At 37.0% G+C, this 21076-nt stretch overlaps 1 protein-coding gene across 5 annotated transcripts in view; it reads left to right on the top strand.

Annotated features, from left to right (window-relative positions):
- Window positions 1–21076, top strand: part of cnksr2b (connector enhancer of kinase suppressor of Ras 2b) — a 71384-nt gene that overhangs the window by 43570 nt on the left and 6738 nt on the right. For 2 of the 5 annotated variants that reach the window (XM_022676060.2, XM_049466507.1), the window contains exons 9-22: window positions 58–204; window positions 1676–1809; window positions 2655–2848; window positions 4108–4197; window positions 4865–5070; window positions 5173–5221; window positions 6858–7033; window positions 7914–7987; window positions 8087–8158; window positions 9526–9593; window positions 10682–10785; window positions 13960–14485; window positions 18463–18659; window positions 20355–21009. In XM_022676060.2, coding sequence (XP_022531781.2) covers window positions 58–204; window positions 1676–1809; window positions 2655–2848; window positions 4108–4197; window positions 4865–5070; window positions 5173–5221; window positions 6858–7033; window positions 7914–7987; window positions 8087–8158; window positions 9526–9593; window positions 10682–10785; window positions 13960–14485; window positions 18463–18659; window positions 20355–20405 — 2088 coding nt within the window. In that variant the 3' untranslated portion in view covers window positions 20406–21009. Of the gene's footprint in view, window positions 1–57; window positions 205–1675; window positions 1810–2654; window positions 2849–4107; window positions 4198–4864; window positions 5071–5172; window positions 5222–6857; window positions 7034–7913; window positions 7988–8086; window positions 8159–9525; window positions 9594–10681; window positions 10786–13959; window positions 14486–18462; window positions 18660–20354; window positions 21010–21076 lie in introns of those variants that run through there. The other 3 variants (XM_049466510.1, XM_049466509.1, XM_049466508.1) reach the window with 2 other exon arrangements.

The following is a 21076-nucleotide window of genomic DNA, read 5'->3' as shown; positions in this document are numbered from 1 at the left end:
TTTTCAGGAGAACCTCATGAAGTCTAAGTATTTACATACCATATGTTTTATGTTCAGGTGGGCTGGCAGTTGAAGAATCTGGTAAACTCTTTGCGAGGAGATCCTGCTGGAGTGTCTTTAACGCTGAAGAAACGACCGCAGAGTACTCTCACCTCCGCCCCTGCCTTACTGAAGAACATGAGATGGAAGCCCCTGGCCCTACAGGTACAGCTGGGATCTGTGTGTCGGAATAAATGTGAGTGTTGTTTAAGTGGCGTGTATGAATTGATGATCCACGGTGGCCCAGCCCCCACGCTGAGGGATGCGCTGCATTAAAAGCTCTCTTCCTGCCCTGAGGCCTCTGACCAACTGGAGCGCATGGCAAATCTCAGCCTTGCCTCCGCCTTCTCCTCCTTCTTCTCCTCCTCTTCCTCTTCCTCTTCTTCATCCTCCCTTCCCTCTTTTGCCTCCCCTTAATCCTCCCCTAATCCTGCCTGTCATGGATTTTATCACTCGCCTAAGGAAAGCACAGGTTTGGTTTTGGCTGCTGATGCTACTATACTGTACTGTACTGTATTTTTTTATTATCTATACAGTCAAAACCTCAGTTATTACAAACAGCATTATCATACATTGTCCTAAATATTAAGGGAACACAAAGGAGCAGATACCAGTCCTGCTGCTGGGTTGATGCCCTTCTTGTGTAATGGCCTGTGTCCTCCTCCTGGTATCTCCTCCATGCTCTAGAGACAGTGCTGGGAGACACAGCTAACCTTCTTTCGAAAGCACATATGAATGTGCCATCCTGGAGGAGCTGGACTATCTATGCAAAATAAAAAGGGCTGCATGTACCATATCTTTCTAAAAGTAGTGACAAGGACACTATAAATACATTAAACTGGAGAAGAATCAGTCAGGAAGGTGGCCACCACCTGCAAAACCTTTTCCTTTTTGGGCGTTTTGCTGAAGATTAACTGACTTAATGAAACATGAAATAATGTCACATTACTACGGATGTCCTGATCAGGTTATTTTCCCCCCAGACCCCTATGTTTTAAGCGTGCCACTAAAAAAATCACATTCTGTGTTTAATATTAATAAACCAGCCTGTCTGACCTACCTGACCATTCATCTCCCATTTCTTAATGTGTGTATATGTGTGTGTGTGTAGTGGTACACATTCTGGCCTGATATATGTTGTTGTTTGTCCACTGTAAAACAGTTCTGCACTGCAAACTCTTAACTAAACTCTTTTATTTATCGTTTGAGAACTCTCCTCAGAGCTGTTGGTTGGCATCAGTGTCTGTTAATGGTACCTTGAGGGACACCAGGAAATATTCTGAATACTGTGGTTCAGATAACGATCTGATAAAATATACAAAGACTGATCCACAGAAAAATGCCTTGAGTGCTTTTTTTGTCATTTTCCCTTATAAGAATAAATGTGAAAAACCATTCCAAGCTTAAAGAGCTTTGTGAACACAGAACAAGGAGGAGGTGAAAAAAGGAAAAGAGAAGGATGCTGCTGATGATGATAAAAAAATAATAATCTAATGTCTTCATTCTGTGAAATGCTTTATGGAACAGAATGTTCCTACTAGATGAAAACTTCAACTCTCTTACCTCTCAGCTCACCTGCAGAGCGTTAGTCTGAGTTAAATGCAGGCGCTCATCTCTGTGTCTGCTCTCCTTCCAGCCCATCATCCCCCCGAGCCCCAGCAGCAGCGCGGCCACGCCCACCAGCACCCTCAGCACGCCCTCCAGACGAGACAGCTGTGCCCTGCAGGACCTTTACATACCTCCACCACCTGAAGAGCCATACACACCCAGGTATATACATATATATACTCAGGAACGGACATAGGAATATATTACTGCAGTAGTTTTACAGTTTATAAACAATTAGAATTGTATATATGTCTTAAAAATGTTTATGACACTTTATAACCTTTATAACACTTGCTGTAATAAAACTGTAATTACTGACTTGCTATATAACATGATACATGTTCAATTAAAATATTTAAATAATCATTATTAAAAATATATTAAAGTACAATGTCAAGTCATGGCAGGTTATCTTCATTTATATAGCATAATTAAAAGGCACTGAGTGCTGAGCAAAGTGCTGTACAATAAGATCACATAACACAAAACTAATTTAAACAAACAAAAATCGCAAACAATAAACATAAAATAAACTTTAAAAAATTACAAATATTAGTAATGAACATCAAAAGGCCTCATAATAAAAAAGAGAGAATTACATATTAAAACAGATATTATTTTTTTCTCCAAAGAAAATGTTTTGAAACTATGGGAAATGCAAAAAAAAATTACTTTGACTTGTATTTTACTGTATATTTTATTATCTCATGTTTTTGTTTATACGAAAAAGTTGTAAACTTTTTAATATCGTATGATTACAGACAGGTGATTGTAGTCAAGATTTGGTACAAAAGCAGTATCTTGAATTCGTCAAAGTAAATGTAAAAAACGTTGTTTTTTTTGGCACAGTAAAAACACTTTTATCATATAATAAGTTGTTTTATTATTATTATTATTTAAATTTGCACTATATTCATTATTATTTTAAATACAAAATCTAAATGTCAGTTGATTCCAAACCTGCATAAAGTAGTGTGTACACTCACTCACACAAACACTCGTTACAGAGAGGAACCTGGAACAGTCAGTGATCACTCGCAGCACGAGGTGGCTAAAGGTTCAGAATCTCCCAACTCTTTCCTGGATCAGGAGTGCCGGCGGCGCTTCCCTGTGCTGGAGGAGGACGCGGTTCTCTACTGCTATGAATACGACCAGAACCAGGGCCCTCCTCCTGTGCGCCGGGACAACACCCCAACATATGGTACATGCTTTGAACTGCTCTCCTCAGTCCAGACTGCTGTGGTTTGATGTTTACAGCACAGATGCATATTCCTTTAATCAGCCTCACTATGGAATAGATCAGAGACAATCAATCCATATTTATCATATAGGTTCATACTATGGGTGTGCCATATTATATTGTATACAAAATATATCAGGAGACACATACGTGCACTAAATATTCTGCGCTGTATTAACGTGGTAGATTTTTGTCTACATTCAATTATTTGTGTTACATTATTCATTTTTAGAGTATCAGGGTCCTGGAAAATGTCTGTTTACAAAATAGACAGAAGTTTACAGGTTTTTCTTTGTTTTTGATGAAATGCTGCTATCACAAAATTACCCTGAAATATTGTGATATTATTTAAGAACCAAATCGCCCCACCCCTGGTTCATATACATATTTTAAGTGCGTCAGAGTTAGAACAATGAACCAATTGTACGTTTTTTAGTTAATCCAGTTTTTTTCAATAGAAAGATTATAGATTGTTCCGTGCCCAGCACTGTTACTCTGAATAATATCTATAATTAAATTTTGCTATTTTTGCTGTGGAAAACACAGGTGCTCTACTGACTGAAACAAACCTAGACAAAAGTCAGTCGTCGGAGACCATTCCTATAGGTGCGTTAACTCAACAATAAACAGAATAAAGAATAAACCCTTTAAATGAGCTGCTGGCAAACCTTCACAGTGTGAACGCACAGGTTAATATCCTCTGCTGAGACGCACAAAGCGCTGCACATTTAAGATAAAAATGTGCCAAAGTCAGAGCTCACCTGCCGCTTAAAAGGAATGGCAAGTGACACAATGATTGGTTTATTTCATGTTATGCCCAAAAGACACCCATGGTTATTTAAGAAAATTAGTTCGAGCCATGGTGACTGGTGCACTATAGATCACTAAAATAGGGCCCTATAACTTAATAACTTAATGCCAGGTGTAAACAGGCTCATCCTGAAATGTGTCTGATCCACCCAGAAACAGTGATGCTTCGAATTTACTTGAATCAAATATCTGTTTCAGTTCAAAGTCACATACATGTATAAGTACATTCTGAATAAATACATATATTCATTATATGTGTCAGAATTAGGAGAAGAAGGACAACTATTTGGTGTTGCTGTAAAAGTGTTTCTCAGTGCATGCACTGTAAAAGCCTGTGAGGTTTATTAGCCTGGTGTGTTTTTGTGTGTGATGTGATTTTGATGCGACTCGTCGGTGTGTGTGTGAGCCAGGCAGGCTGAGGCCCATCTCCATGCCGGTGGAGTATAACTGGGTGGGAGACTATGAAGACCCAGCCAAGCTGAAGAAAGAGCTCAGGAGAGGTGGGTGAGGGAGGAAGGAGCGATAGAGGCAGTAGGAGGGCAGAGGGTGTTTAGCCTCCTTCTTTTGGTCATGCTGAACCCATGAATACTGATTCAGTTTCCATCAAATCCCCTCTGACCCTCGTACTTCTTCTCACCACCCTTTTTAATCTGTGGCATTTGCTCTGTGTCGATCCTCCCTCCCTCCCCTCGCCTGTTTTTTTTTCCCCTCATGTTATGTTTCACTGCGTGTGTGTCCCTCTCTTTGTCTGACAATTTGGGATTTTATGGTATTCCATTGCCATGGAAACTCCAGGAAGGAGGTCCTGTTAAGATGCTGGTCTCTGATTGGCTGAAAGCAGCTCAGAGGCGAAGCGAGTAGGAGCAGAGATAATAGTCTATTTAGTCACAGTGACAGAAGGTATCTTTCTTTACATTATTTATAAGCCCGTCATATGCAGTCATTTCTGCCTCACATGCACATCACTCTAATTGCAGATATATGTGGAGGAACAAGGCTGGAGATGAAGGATTATGATCTACAGGATTTAAAAATACAGTAATTTAAATGTACAATCCACCACTGTTGATTCTCTGTGATTATTGGTGTACAAATGGCAGAGCTGTTTCTCTGTGCTGCACTCTTCTTCCACTCTTTTCAAAATTACTGTCATTATTTCACACACAGAGAATTCCCTGTTCCGTTATGTCGGCGAGGACAAGACGGGCCCCGAAGAGTACGTGATAGGACGCAGCAGCAGTAGGAGGAGTCGGAGAAAGAACGAGAAAGCGAGTAGCCCCGCCCATTACGCCCTGGTCCCCGCCCTTCAAATGGAGATGTTGCGTCAGGAGTCAGTAACCACGCCCACCTCCGACACTTCATCCATTTATCAAGTGAGCGGCACATAATAGCTTTGGCAAAGGTTCTGGTGTTAAGGGTGAGGCGGGGTTAAGTGTGAACAGAGGATTGAGTTATGGCTCTGTTCTGTCTTGCAGACATTCGATCAGTCTTCAGCGCTGTCAAGGTCGAAGAAGAAGTTACGAGGTGAGGCATTGGCTGAGCTCGTATTGGTTATAAAAAATGAATTGTTTTATCAATGAAATTTACTATACTCTTATCAAACACTCCCATTTGATCAAATAAAACAGAAGATATTGAGAAAAAGATATTGAGATATTGCGGTCCAATCAAGAAAAAGACCTGAACACACAGAGTCCAAGTTAAGACCAAGACCAGATTCAAATATTTTTTTAATCAAAAATAAAAAACTCGGGGCGCTGAGTGGTCCAGCGGTTTAAAGCGCTGCCACTATGAGCGGGAGGTCGCAGATTCGAACCCCCGCTCATGCAGCTCTGCCATCAAGCTGCCGGCGTTAGAGGGAGCAAAATTGGCCCTGCTCCCTCTGGGTGGGTAGATGGCGCTCTCTCCCCACATCACTCCTATGGTGATGTCTGCAGCACGGGGCGTCTGTGAGCTGATGTACCGGAACTGAGTCGCTGCGCTTTCCTCCAAGCGCGCTGTGATGCTGCTCGGTAATGCTGCATCAGCAAGCAGCTCGAAAAGAAGCGGTGGCTGACTTCACATGTATCGGAGGAGGCATGTGTTAGTCTTCACCCTCCTGGTGTGTTGGGGCATCTCTAGTGATAGGGGGAGTCCTAATGAGTGGGTTGGGTAATTGAAAAAATAAAAAACTCAAACATTTCACCACAGGAAGAAATACAAAGCTATGAACCTGACATCACATACTGTGAGATAATATGAGATTTTGGATTAACCATCCCAGTTAAAGCGCATCAAGATATTGAAATATTGAGGTGCAATCAAGACAAAGACCTGGACACATTGAGTCCAAGTTAAGACCAAGACCAGATTCAAATATTTTTAATTACATAATAAAAATTAATTTATATATCAATATATATATATATATCAATTTATATATTTTTTAAAATCCCATGCATTATTTCCCATAAAAATGTCTTATATCGTATGTAAGTTTAATGGTATGATTAGTGCCTCAACACCCCCCTCCCCCCCAAAAAAAAAAAAAATCTAAAAAGAAACCTGAGCACAACACAGTGCCCCTGCATCCTGTCATTACTACAGTAAAACTAAGTCACCTTGAAATAAGAGAAATCCATAGTACATGGTGTTCCTTAAAATTGACAGTTCTGAATAGAAAAAAAGGTTTAAATAGTTTATTGTACCCCGATACTGAGCACTGAGATAAGACCAATTCCAATTGAGGTTGAGATCAAAATGAGACTGAGACACTCGTTTATAGTGTAAAGGCTTGAGTACCACAACACTCATTTAGAAAACACACTATGAAAGGAGAATTCTAAAGAATAAGAAGATACTGAAAAAAGGTCAGTCGCAAGCAAAACAGTAAGAAATGCTTGGAATGCAGTGACAAATGATTGGCAAGTCTGTTTCAAAGGCAAGGTGTAAATGATTGATAACACACAGGTGAAGAATGTTAGAAGAAGCGTCACACTGATGTGGAAACTTTACCATGATTAGTTGGTGGAGAACACGTAACCGTAACAGTGAAAGCAGATGGATCAGGGAATTGGAATTGAAGTTTACAGGGTGGTAGGTTTCTGATGTTTTTTTTTTTTTTCAACAAATTGGTCCTTATTCTTTCTCTTCTATCTCTTTCTCATCTCCTCTTCCTCAGCTGGCTCCATGTCCTCCATCAGTAAGCGACGAATTTCCTGTAAAGACCTGGGTCAAGGAGACTGTGAAGGCTGGCTGTGGAAGAAGAAGGACGCTAAGAGCTACTTTTCTCAGAAGTGGAAGAAGTACTGGGTGGTGCTGAAAAATGCATGTCTGTACTGGTACATCAATGAGGAGGTAGGCTTACTACCTCATACGTTTCAAGTTCTAAAATCATGAATATCTGCCTATACTGATATAACCATCCCAGTTATTAATTTTAGCTTTTTTTATTCAGTATCTAGCATTATGAAACTGATGGCATTTCCAAAGTACAGAATTGATTTTAATTATAGCGAGTTACTGGACATTATAATCATTATGGTTGCACTTTGCAAATAAACCCCCTGTGATACCATATAGCAACCATTTAACAATGTCATCGCAAAGACCTGGCATTACTGTTCAGAGGCGAGTATATTGGCTGTAGTCTGCATGTTTACTGTGTTAAAACAAGCTATGTGGAACAAACCGCTAGATGATATTGCCCTGGCTTACCAGAACACTGAGTTCTCAATGTATCACTGTCGGGCGGCATTTACTAACACTAACCATGGCTAGCACTAGCGGTTAGCCACTAATGCTAATGCTGCTGCACCCAGCCTTAGTGGAAATGTGGAAATCTAAGCTTACTGTAAACGAAAGTGCTTTATTCACCCAAATAATAGTTTTCAGGAGAGAAATCTGTGTAGATTAACATCTAAATTGATAGACACTCTAAATTGACCACATAACAACAACATGGCAATGACCTGGGATACCATAGCAACCATCGATCACCACCATTGAAACCCTGTAGCAACAGTTTAACACCATAGCTACAACCTAGAATTTTTTTAAATGTTTGACCACATATCAACAGCATAGCAACTGCATGTAAGTGAAACCACAACCATTCTGTGGTTTTAAGTTCACTCAGTTATTCTGTTCAGTCAGTTATTATAAGCACATCTGTGTGTGTGTCTGTGTGTGTGTGCTGTGAGTTCAGGGTAATAAAATCATTGTTTCTCTTTCACAGGATGAGAAGGCAGAGGGCTTCGTCAGCCTGCCGGACTTTAAGATCGATCGAGCGAATGAATGCCGCAAAAAGTTGTAAGTAGAATCTTTTCATTCCTAGAAAAAAAAACCCTGTACACACCTTCAAGAGTGTGCTAATATGTTTTATTTTCTTCCTCTTTTTTTGCACTAAAGTGCATTTAAGGCATGCCATCCCAAGATCAAGAGCTTCTACTTCGCTGCAGATAATGTGGATGACATGAACAGGTGGGATAACATTGAACTCATTATGACATTTATAGCCAGTTGTAATTGTGTAACTTTTATTACATTATTAGGGTTATTATACAGCAATTACTAGTAATTACTTATGATTAACTAATTACAGTCGCACCGTTTGCTGTAATTAAGCTTAATTTATCTTTTTTTTTCCTCTTTAACACTTTTAACAAAATTGTAATAATAGAGTTTTAAATATAAAACGAAAGAATATAAGATCCCTGCAGTGAGATTTATTCATATCCAGATATGTTTTTTTTTAAATGTATCTTTAAAACTTTGAACTTTAAATGTTTAAGTACCAGTTTAATTACAAAAATGTCTCACAAAATTATTTCTGTAGGGATGGATTCAGTTTAGACTTCCTTTATATTCAGCTTGTTACTGAGACAGACCAGTCTATTTTATTGGTAGAAGCTTCAATGGGCGTGTGTGTGTGTGAGAGAGAGAGAGAGAGAAAGCAAGCAAGGAAGGGTGAGAGAGTAAGAATTATTTATGAGATTTATTTCAGATTTCATAATAAATGCAGTCTAACTTCTGAACTCAACAGTATTGAGTTTTTTTTTAAAGTGCTAAATACCATTAAAAAACACTAAAAAACATTAATACATCACCAGGCTATGTAAAAATAGTGACATACAGTATGGCGGCAAATTGAGGCTAAGGTGATTAGTTAATAATTAAATTATTAATTTGCATTTTTTAAAAATTTCAAACGTTAAAGTTTCCAGATTAATTGTGTGGGTTAATGGGTTAATGTTGACAACACTGGTAATTACTTATAAACCAGTAAAAAAAAATGTCTAAAAACGCTGGTGTAGTTTAAAGGGTTAACAAACTAAAAACAGAACAGCTTTAAATTCAACTGATACAGTATGAATTTACTGCATACACATTCCCTGATTCCCTGCATCTAGAGTGTGCACTGCAAAAACCTCTGGTAAAACTATACAAAATATATGTAAATTGAGATGTATATGCTTAAACTAAGCAAATGGGGTACGCTAACTTTTCTTAGTAAGTTTCTTCAGAGAAAAATGACCAAACGTTTGATTTTGGCTTAAATTTGGACACACAACATTGAAATCATTTAGCAGTGACTTTTGTGCTTTTTTGAGTACAAATCACTTAAAAGAAATGTGAAAATTCTAAGTGATACTGATTTAGATCATTATTATGAAAAAATAAGAAAAACAAATCATAAGATTTATTGCCTTAAAATGAAATAATTAATTTTTTTTGGATTTAGTTGAACATTTTAGCAGCACTTCAGCACTTCCGTAACATTAAAGTAGCATTTTGTTAGTATTTAGCAGCTCCCCAGGTGACTGATGGCTTTCTCTGTTCACACACAGGTGGCTGAGTCGATTAAACATGGCAGCGGCGGCTCACTCGGAGCAGGAGAGGATCCGGCAGGATCACGGTGAGAGGCCGCCTTCACACGCCACTGATCCTGTCAAATCAATTATTCCTCTGCTCTGATCCCATGTGGTCTGAGCTATAAATGCTATAAATATATGCTGGTCTTTCCTAATGTTTTGGATATTGCTGACAAAGGGTCCATGTAACAAAAACAGAGTTTTATCACTTAAACACTGGTCAGATATAAAAAAATAAAACATTTAAGAGGGCTCCGACTTGACAAGGGGCTGCCACCATATTCGGGAGGTGGTCGGTGGTTTGAATCCCGTTCATGTAGCTTGTCATCAGCCACCGGAGCCCTGAGAGAGCACAATTGACCTTGCTCTCTCTAGATGGATAGATGGATAGATGATCACATTATCACTTCAGAGGGTGATGTCGATCAGTACAAGGCGTCTGTGAGCTGATGTATCGGTAATGCTGCATCAGCAGCAGCTTAAAAAGAGGCAGAGTCTGATTTCACATGTGTTGGAGAAGCTATGTGCTAGATATCGTCCTAAAATAATATCACTATATTTTACTTTTTTGCCGTAAAGATATTCTTGTCTTATGTTATGAGAGAATATTTAGTGCATGTATATTGGCTGCAAACATATTAAACAATTAAACAAAATACCCTTAAAGCTTCACAGTAAATAGTTTCAACACAAAATACAATTTTTATCATGTATGTATATATATCAGTGGTATACACAGGATTCTCTATGATGTTTGATGTTTGATGTTTGGATGCGCAAAATGCTGTATAATTCATTGTTATCAACTGGTATTGACAGCAACGCTAGCCTCAGGCATATTGCTCAAAACAGTAGCTGATTTCTGAATGTTTATATATAACACAGTCAACTTGAGTGTGAAGTCAATCCCAGCTCTGATTTTTAGTTTATAAATAATGTAGCATAATTCATTTTGCCTCTTTTTTATTTTCTATGCACATGAATTATAACATACAAGGAAAATGTTGGCTATGTTGTCTTATATCTGATGTATGTAATTCAATGTGGTTCATTCTAAATAAGCTTTGAAGCATAGTGTATTTCACTGTGTTCATGTATCTTTTTTCCTTTTGTGTTTCTGTCTCTCCCTCAGACTACTGGAGTGAGAGTGACCATGAGGACACAGATCACATGTCTTCAATGCCTAAACAGGACAGCCCTCCCCCGCCCTATGACACATACCCTCACGCTGCCTTAGTAAGTCTGCTTTCTGCTTCTTTCCATCAGGAATATCTGCTTTAGAGCATGAAGGAAGACTTTGGGGTGAATGGAATGCTGGGGGTGAATGGAGGTGGAACATTTGACAAAAGTTTGTAATTGTTATCCTGTTTCACTAGTCTATTTAAGACAGGATTTCATATTTAACTCAGAAAACAGAGGGTAGTAATGTATATTAAATAAAGATATATTTGTAAGGTTTATTAGAATGTCTCATGTTGTACAAATATTAAAGATATTTTTAATTTATCATCTTGAAATGCAATAATTTGGCTGATTTCTAAAACATTCAAATTATATTTGGAAGATGTTAAATGTTCTGCCAAAACCTTTATATACAGACTTTAGGCCTTATTTTAGCGATCTTCATGCAAGCCATCAATCGTGCACCACACAGCTTGATTTAGTGCGTCTCATTGAGGTTTTGCTATTGTAACGTCTGGAAAAGTATGCCTTATGCGGCTTGAAATGCAAAAATGGCATGTACTAAATCCCATATGGGTGTGGGCTTTTGGGTTTTGGGCATAACATCATAATATGTTTATAATATTGGGCATAATATGTTTGAGTAAATTGAACATTTCTCTCAAATTCCAAATAAAAATATTGCCATTTGAATCATTTATTTGCAGAAAATGTGAAAAGTCTGAAATAACAAAAAAGATGCATAGCTTTCAGACCTCAAATAATGCAAAGAAAACAAGCTCATATTCATAAAGTTTTAAGAGTTTAGAAGTCAATATTTGATGCAATAACCCTGGTTTAAATCACAGTTTTCATGGATCTTGGCATGTTCTCCTCCACCAGTCTTACACACACAAAATCCAAAGCAGTTCAGTTTGGTTTGATGGCTTGTGATCATCCATCTTCCTCTTGATTATATTTCAGACAAACTCATAATTTTAAGTGGTCTCTTATTTTTTTCAGAGCTGTATAATGTCCACATATATAAATATACATTGTCTTAATAATTACATTTAATAAAAACTTACAAAAATGCAGGTTTTACAAATATTACATATTAATTCCTACATTTGAATGCTTGTACTTTCTAAAGCACCATTTTTCACTGTGGGCCAACAGTGATGCTAATCTGCATGCTTTAATTAAGGCTAATTAAATTATCTCTCTAAGATTGAAAGTAGCATAAGCATAGGGAGATATTTGCCATGTTGTCTCCTCACAGAAAGACTTCACATGTTAAAGATAATAAAGATGTCAGCTGTGTGAGATGAGCAGTGAGATGAATTGAAGACAGAAACGGATGAAGAACGAGGTGTGAAATAGAAGGAGGAATGGAGCCAAAGAACATATTAATTATTGATGCTCTGGAGACCAGTTTGATGGCTATAGATTTGCAGACAAAAGATCTCCCCTGGCAGCTGGCCCTACTTATCTTAATGAGAGACCTGCACACCAGAACAGCTTTATAATCCTGTGTAAAAAAGAAGTGGTGTGTGTATCTGTGTGCGCACACACACACACACACAGACACACACATCACGCTTTCAGACCCAAAGGCTAACTTATGGTGACAGCTTTAGGGCAGCACAGAGGCATACTGAATTTCTTTGTGTCCCACTGGTGTCTATTATTCGTCTGTGCTCGTGCCACTTCACCCCTTTTGACTTCTTAAAAAGTCCACAGGGTTACATTTAAAACTCGAGAGAAAAAAAAGAGTGAATATTTTATTTTTTATATATAAATAATTGAGAAGCTGTATATGATCATGGTAGACATTTATATTAGAATTAGTTCTGTTAAAATTAACATGTTAACACATTAACACAATTTATTTTGAAACTGTAAAGCGTGCAATTTTTATAAAACGGTTTATAAAACACTCATATTGTCATGGCTGCGCAGAACTCAGACACGTGCAGATACAGATTAAAGTATACTTTATTTACAAAAGTATTAGGCAAAGGGATAGTCAATCAGAAAAGGGTCAACAATGGCAAACAGTAGTAACAAGGAGATAAATATGTGATACTACTACATGTAAAGATCTGGAAAAAATAAGAGACCACTTAAAAAAGATGAGTTTCTTTGATTTTACCAAATTGAAAACCCCTGAAATATAATCAAGATGAAGATGGGTGATCAAACACCATCAAGGAGTGGCATAAAGTTATCCAAAGGCAGTGTGTAAGACTGGTGGAGGAGATGCAAAGATGCATGAAAACTGTGATTAAAACCCAGGGTTATTCTAACAACTATTGATTTCTGAACTCTTTAAACTTTATGAATATGAACTGTTTTTTTTTATTATTTGAGGTCTGAAAGCTCTGCATCTTTTTTGTTATTTCAGCGATTTCTCATTTTCTGCAAATTAATGCTCTAAATGACAATATTTTTATTAGGAATTTGGGAGAAAGGTTGTCCGTAGTTTATAGAATAAAACAACAATGTTAATTTTACTCAAACATAAACCTATAAATAGCAAAATCAGAGAAACTGATTCAGAAATAATATGATACAATGCACTGTTACAGATTTATTTATGAATAATTAGCACATTTTGTAAATACTAATTAGTATAAAATACGTTTTATTCTATATATACATTTAGGGTACCACCTTAAAATAAGACTACCCTTTTAAAGGGTTTATAAATAGTTTATAAATTTGATTATTAAGTATTATTGATTAGGTTGTAAATGCCTTAAAACCATTGATAAGCAGTTACAACAAATTAATTAAAAAAAGGCAACAGTGATCCGTTGATTGCTTAGTCATTTAATTTATAGTAAAGAGTTAAACATACTTACAAATATATTAATATGACAAGTTTAATGCTAATTGTTCTAGATCAGTATCTAGAAAGGTCTGAGATTTGACAGTAGAAATGAGTGTGGAATCACTACTTTGCCATTTTTTAACTCACTCTTGTCATTTCTATCTATGTTGTTATTTATGTATTAACTGCTTATTAATGAGTTTTAAAGTATTTGCAGCCTAATTTATAACCGTTAATAATCTCCTTTATAAACCATTCATAAACCCTTTATAAAAGGTAGCCTTATTTTAAAGTGGTACCAAATTCAGATTTTTTAAAAATGTCAGTGTTTCTTATTAATCTTCAGTGTGTGGATGATGAATTTATGAACTATTGTTGAACCTGTTCACATTTGTCTACTTTATCATTCACAGCAAATGAGCCCCTACCTGGAGCCCAAACATATCCGGCCCCCGTCCACTGAAACTGTCCCTCCTCGTTCCCCACACGAAGAGTTTCACCCGGATTCTCAGCAGGGAGGCAGCCTGAGCGGCTCCAGCTCACCTGGGCGCAAGTCAGCCAACCAGCGGCGCTCGTGGCAGGACCTGATTGAGACGCCTCTTACCAGCTCTGGCCTGCACTATCTTCAGACTCTTCCCCTGGAGGACGCCGTCTTCCTGGACCCTAACGGAGCCATACCCGTGGAACTCCGGCGCCAGTCGACTCTGCCTGCCCAGCGTGGCCCACTACCTGAACACTACCGGCCCCCCACGCAAAGACAGCCAAGTCCTGTCAGCCTGCCCCCCACCAGTGCTCACGGTGGGGGAGGAATAGGGAAACATCGTAGCTTCACACTGCCCAGGGACAGTGGTCTCCACGCCATCCTCGCAGCCAGTGCAGCCCCAGAGTACAGGGAAGCACAGCGCTACCAGTTAGGCCAACCGTACACCAGAGACTCAGGTAATAATCTACTCTATCCTCTATTTATCATCCATTATACCTCATTATACCACTTAACATCATTCAGACTGCATGCCTAACTAAACCAGTGCACACCATATTCAGTGTGAAATAGAGGTTTTAAATGATGTGGGGTTGATACTGCAGTTGGTCTGCAGGTCTAGGTTCAGCAACAGTATGTGCTGAAAGAATGATGAACACGACCATATTCCAAGATGATAATGCCAGGATTCATGGGTCTGGAATTGTGAAAGAGTGATTCAGGGAGCATGAGATCATCATTTTCACACATGGATTAAGAGAGTTCACCACAGAGTCCAGATCTTAACCTCATTGAGAATCTTTGGGATGTGCTGGATGGAGAAGAGCTGCTTTGTGCAGAGGTCAGACTCTACCATCATCAATGCTGCTGCAAGATCTTGGTAAAAAATTAATCCAGCAACACTGGATTAAAATAAATCTTGTGACATTGCAGAAGATATTAAAACAATGCCACAGTGAATGCGTTACAGCAATCAAAGCTAAAGGCGATCCAACCAAATATTATAGCGTGCAACATTTTTTTTTTGGCCAGTGTATTATGGGCTGTAGAGAGAGAAGAATGCATGTCCCTCCCAGTTATTCCTTGAGGGGAATAGTTTTTAAACATTTCAGTAGTGTTCTCATGCTTTTGGTGACAAACTGAAGGTCCTCTGCTCAGATTTCCTCCTCAGAGAGTTTCGTGGATACTTGATCTGTAATGCAAATTAGAAAAGATATATCCACACTTACATATCCACACCCTGCATATTCCTATGAATCACTGATAGAATCAAATAATCAGCATACATCACACATCATCATACAGATAATGGGAACTGACAAATGTCAGAGTACAAGCAGTTGTTTAGCAACAGAACCTAAGAGATAACAGAACAAATGAGTTCACTATGCCTTAAAATGAGGTTTGTATATTTGGACTGAATCCTTCCTCTAAACCCCTTTATTACCCAACATTAGTTAGACACTTGCAGCTCTGGGACCACTTCAGTTTCTGAATCAGTTTGTCTGATTTTGCTATTTATAGGTATATGTTTGAGTAAAATGAACATTGTTGTTTTATTCTATGAACTACAGACAACATTTCTCCTACATTCCAAATAAAAATATTGTCATTTACAGCATTTATTTGCAGAAAAAAAGAAATGGCTGAAATAACAAAAAAGATGCAAAGAAAACAAATTCATATTCATAACGTTTTAAGAGTTCAGAAATCAATATTTGGTGGAATAACCCTGTTTTTTAATCACAGTTTTTATGCATCTTGGCAGGTTCTCCTCCACCGGTCTTACACACTGCTTTTGGATCATTTTACTGGTATTTTTGCACACTGGTGCAAAAATACAAGCAGTTTAGCTTGGTTAGATGGCTTGTCATCATCCATCTTCCTCTTGATTATATTCCAGAGGTTTTTTAATTTGGTAAAATCAAAGAAACTCATCATTTTTAAGTGGTCTCTTATTTTTCTTATTTTGTAGTTATTGACCATAATTTATTCTGACTGTTCTCCTCTCTCACAATTGTCTTGCTTACATCCCGATTTTACCCCTACAGACTTGCACTCACACGCATGCTCATACTCACACCACACACACAATTTACTGTGACTTTACTGTGGCCCAGAGCACGAGGAAGAGTCCCTTCAGCCTGCGTTAATGTCGCCTGATGCATAGGGCAAAGTAACACGCCTCCACAGTCCTCTCTCTCTCTCTTTCCCTCTGTTCTCCATCTTATTGCTTTTCTTAAGCCTCTAAACACAAAAGCAGTAAATCATTTTGGTGCACAGAGCAGCACTGCTCGTCAGCATTGGATCTTTAATAATCCTGCCAATATTGACCGCAGTACTCCAAATAAAGAAATACACAATAATATCTGTAGGCACACTGTGTTCTGTGTATTCTGTACAATATAAAAATAGAAAGAGAGCTGCCACATGACATATTTTTGCAAAAAACAATAGAATAGAAGTAACTGTGCGTGTGTGTGTATGTATTTATGTGTATGTATTAATATGTATGTATATTTATGTATGTGTGTATATGTATAAGCATATGTATAGTTAGATATGTGAGTATGTGTATGTATGTATGTTTGTTTATTTTATGTTTATTTTATTTTATTATTATTATATTTTTCTTTTTCTTTTCTTTTTCTTCTTCTTGTACCCCCCTCCTGTACCTCACACTCCGATCCTTCCAACCCTGAACTCCCACAACTATATCCACACAAAATATATATATAAAAAAAAAAAAAAATAATAATAATAATAATAATAATAATAATAATAATAATAATTAAATAAATAAATAAATAAAAATAAAGTATTAATTGTCCTCCGAAGAGGGGGGGTGGTGGTTGGGCCAAAAAAAAAGAAAAAAAAAGAAAGAGAGCTGCCACACTGTCTCCTAGTGGTGTCCTGCAGTAATGAAGAAGCTCACAAATTTAATCTGTAGTGATGGAAGACTGGAAACTGGAATCAGCAGGAAAAAAATTAACTTAAAAAAATCAATAACTTACTAACTTAATAAGTTACAATAAATATTTTAATTGAACAGTATATGGTGGTTTAAAAATTATGATGTAAGGCCAATTTATGCAATTGACATAATGAGAACAACCTAATGATGCGATTACATTCTTTTATAGTGCATTTAACTGTAAAACTTTCTATGAATTTCATGTCTATTAAATGCATTATAGCCATGTTTGTTATGCATTATGATTTTTTGTCATAATGCATCATCAGCTGTGTTTATAAGAAAGCTGCCTTAACAAAGCTGCCTTAACAAAGCATGCTATAATTAAACACTTTTAACCACTCATAAATTACACTTATGTTAGATATTATAATAGCTTATATTACTTTATAATGTATTATATTGTGCCATTGTACACTTTAAGTAAAGTGTCAGATGTCCATCATGGTAATATACAGTATTAATAGTGACAGATGTGATGATATAATAATTAAACCCAGGTTAAATCATAATTCATAATGCATAATAAACATATATATAATGTGTTATACAATTTCTAATAAATATAAAAGCCATGCTTATAATGCCTTATGAATGCATTCTAATACATTGTGAATACGTTTATATAGTCTAATAGACATGACATTCATAGAAAGTGTTACCCAATTAAGTAAAAAAAAAAAAAAGGATATTTAATCATTGCAATTAAAATATTATTATTATTTTTAATAATAAATAAAAAAGTAGAACAAACAAAATAAAACCACATTAATGTACCCTGCTTATTAAATAGAAACAAATGCAAATATATTGAGATCAGCAAAATGATTGAGGCAGACATGCCAAATTTCAAGGAGGTACTCCCGGACCCGAACTTGTGTTAATGTGACTAAATACATATATTATCACATTAACTCACCTCAACATGCCTTTTGCAATCATTTAGTCCTCCGTGGCCAATGCTAAAATCACTATTACAAACTGTACAGCGGGCAAGACTTTTATTGTTTTTACTTTTGCCAGACGTGGATATACTTTAGAGTAGTCAGAGGTGAAATGAGTTTTGATGGGAGCCATGATGCTCCTGAACGCATCCCGTCCAGGAGGGCAAAAAACTCTTTCCGCCCACACCAAACACCAAACTGATTGTCTGACTCACAGACGTTTTCTAGAAAACAGATCAATCAGAAACCTCTCTGTTTTGCATGTGCTTCATGAATATGCACACGAGGGGAGCACCTTTCTCTTCCTCTACCTCTCTGTGTCTGTGTCGCCTGCGTGTGCGTTTGTGTTCGCTCTTGGGCCACTTAATATCCTAATCTTGACCTTTGTGTGACCCGTTTTCTATTTGTCTTTACATTATAGTATATAATAGAACTACAGCCCCTGGTTTACATTACTACACTTCTCATGTCTACTTCATACCAGATTAATTCTGATACTCCGTGCTGCTCTCTGCAGGTATGGAGAGGGAACGCAGGCAGCAAGCTGACTCTCTGGGTGACCTGTACCGAGCTCTGGAGAGGGCCAGTCTGTCCCCTGTGAACGAACACAGGTCCAGTCGTCTGGAGTACAAACGCTCCTTCGTCCGCCGTTGTAACGACCCCTTACTCAACGAGAAACTGCACCGCCTGCGCATCCTTCAGAATACATTCAAGGTAATGATGAACCTCTGAATGACTTTGATGTTTGTCTTTGGAGGTGAGATTTATTTTATTTAAAGTAGGACTGCAGAATGGATTGTAAATTGTGTAAATATAATTACTGTAAAGTACTGTTTATTTGTATTAAAAAACACTGCAGTATTAAAAGGAGCCCTATAAGCATCTTGAACAACCACAGACCCTGTTTATACCTAGACTTACAGTATTGTGCAAACGTTTTAGGCACCTGTGGGAATTTCAGTAAAGAAAAACTTGTTAGTGTTTATTAGCTCAGTAAAACACTAACTAAGCATTACAATAAATACAAACATAAATTTTACAAAAAGCAGAGGTTTTACAGCCCTGTTTTCCTTAAAACATCTCCTCATCCGAGTTTAAAAGAGTTATTTCTAGTTCTCATCATATTAATCAACACCTGGTTTGGTAAATTGGTAACTACATATAACATATATAACTATATATAACTATATAACATACTCAGTTAAAAATGAGAGTTCCTTGTTATGTTATACTGTATGTATGTTTATGTCCATCTATTCAAATCATATGTGGTTCTTTTTCAGGTAAAAACCTGAGATAAATGGATTAGTGTAATTTGCTTTGGTGCCTAAAACCTTGGCACAGTACTGTATATCTGGATTGTATCCTGATCAGATTTTATCTATATTATTCACACTACCACATCAAATGTGTCTCCGGCTAATCAGACTGAAATCCAAGCGCTTGATGGGATGGAATATTCATATGAGCATGATGTGTGCTAAAACATTATTGCTGTTTCAGTTGTACTATGGGGAGGGGGGGGATTGTCACAAAGTTTTGCATGGCTATAAAATGCAAATCCTGGTTTTAGTAAATTCATTTGTATCTGTTTTAAATGCACCTAGGGTGTGTTCACATTTGCGTTTTAATATGCCTCGGTCTAATCCATATATATATATTCCTGAAACTCAAAACAAAGGAAGCATAAATTGTGTTCCTGATGATTATGCTACAGTGTCTGTAATTGCTGTGTATGAATTAAGCCAGTGTTTTAACATATTGCAAATTGCAAAAAGAACCTTGTTGTAATTAAGATTCACTTACACATCTGTTTTATAGATGTTTTTATTAAACCATACATGTTTCTTTGGTGAACTTGTTTGTTGACCAATTTGACTTTTTAAGAGTTCATCACAAAGTTTGATCATGCAGCTCTAATATACAGGTGCACCTCAATTATTTTTTTTTATTATTAAAGATTTACTGTATTTCAGTAATTCAGTTTAAAATATGAAACTTATATATTATATAGCTGTATTACACACAGAACAAAATAGAACCATGTCATCTGCTGGTGTCCACTGTGTTATATTATCAAGTCCAAAGTCTTTTTACAGCACTTCATGCTTCCTGCAACTTTTATGGAGATGCGGATTTCATTTTCCAGCAGGACTTGGCACACTGCAAAAAGTACCAATTGGTCTTATATAATATTCCAATTTTCTGAGATATTGATTTTTGTGTTTTCATCAGCCATAATCATCAACAATAAAAGAAATAAAAACTTAAAATAGATCACTCTGTGTGTAATACATCTGTATTATAATAAAACAACAATAATCTTGAAAGATGATTAAAGGAAGCTGAAGTTGAAGTGATTTGATTTGGTATAACCTGAAATTATTTTCTTGTATAATCTTCTTATAGGATGTACCACTCCAAGAGGCAGAGACAAAGATCATTCACCGGGATGTGTGAAGAAAACTGATGCCACCCAGCACAAAATTAGCAGGAGAGCAGCTGCACAACACTGGACTTTTGCATCCATACCTACATATAAAGACAGACAAACCTCAGCATTCTCAGCATTCTTCCTCCAAGCTGAAGTTGACCTGTCTCTCTTTGGGCCTGTTTACACCTCACATTAACATGCGTTTCCAGTGTGACCAGTTGAGATTGTTTTACTGTTCTGCATAAAAATCGCATTCTTGTAAAAGCTCTATCAGCATATGAGACAGACTATTTAAACTGCAAGAGAACAACCCAACTAACAGGGGTTATATGAATGTTTGGCAACATTTTGAAAATGTGTAAAATTTTAATGATTTGCATCATAACGTTATTAAAACCAATGATCCCAACTAGACAAATGCTAACATTATCAAAACTTTAAAATAACATTCCTAAAACTAAAAATTAAGAAGTAAAAAAGTGAAGGTTTTAAGAATGTTTATAAAACATTCTACTAATCAAAAATGATCTACATTTACTGGTGCACACAAACATGCGCACACATACAATGAGAGAGATTGAAAGAGAGTAAAAAGCCAAGACTATTACTATTACACTGTAAATTATTAACTTTTTTCCAGAAATTGTTCGACTTGCCTGATGGAAATCAGTGACAAAAACACATTGCATTTACACTT

This window comes from Astyanax mexicanus, chromosome 17 (genome assembly GCF_023375975.1).
Source record: "Astyanax mexicanus isolate ESR-SI-001 chromosome 17, AstMex3_surface, whole genome shotgun sequence".
Lineage (NCBI taxonomy): Eukaryota > Metazoa > Chordata > Actinopteri > Characiformes > Acestrorhamphidae > Astyanax > Astyanax mexicanus.
Note: the sequence above shows the minus strand (reverse complement) of the source record. Positions and strands in the feature narration are given on the sequence as shown.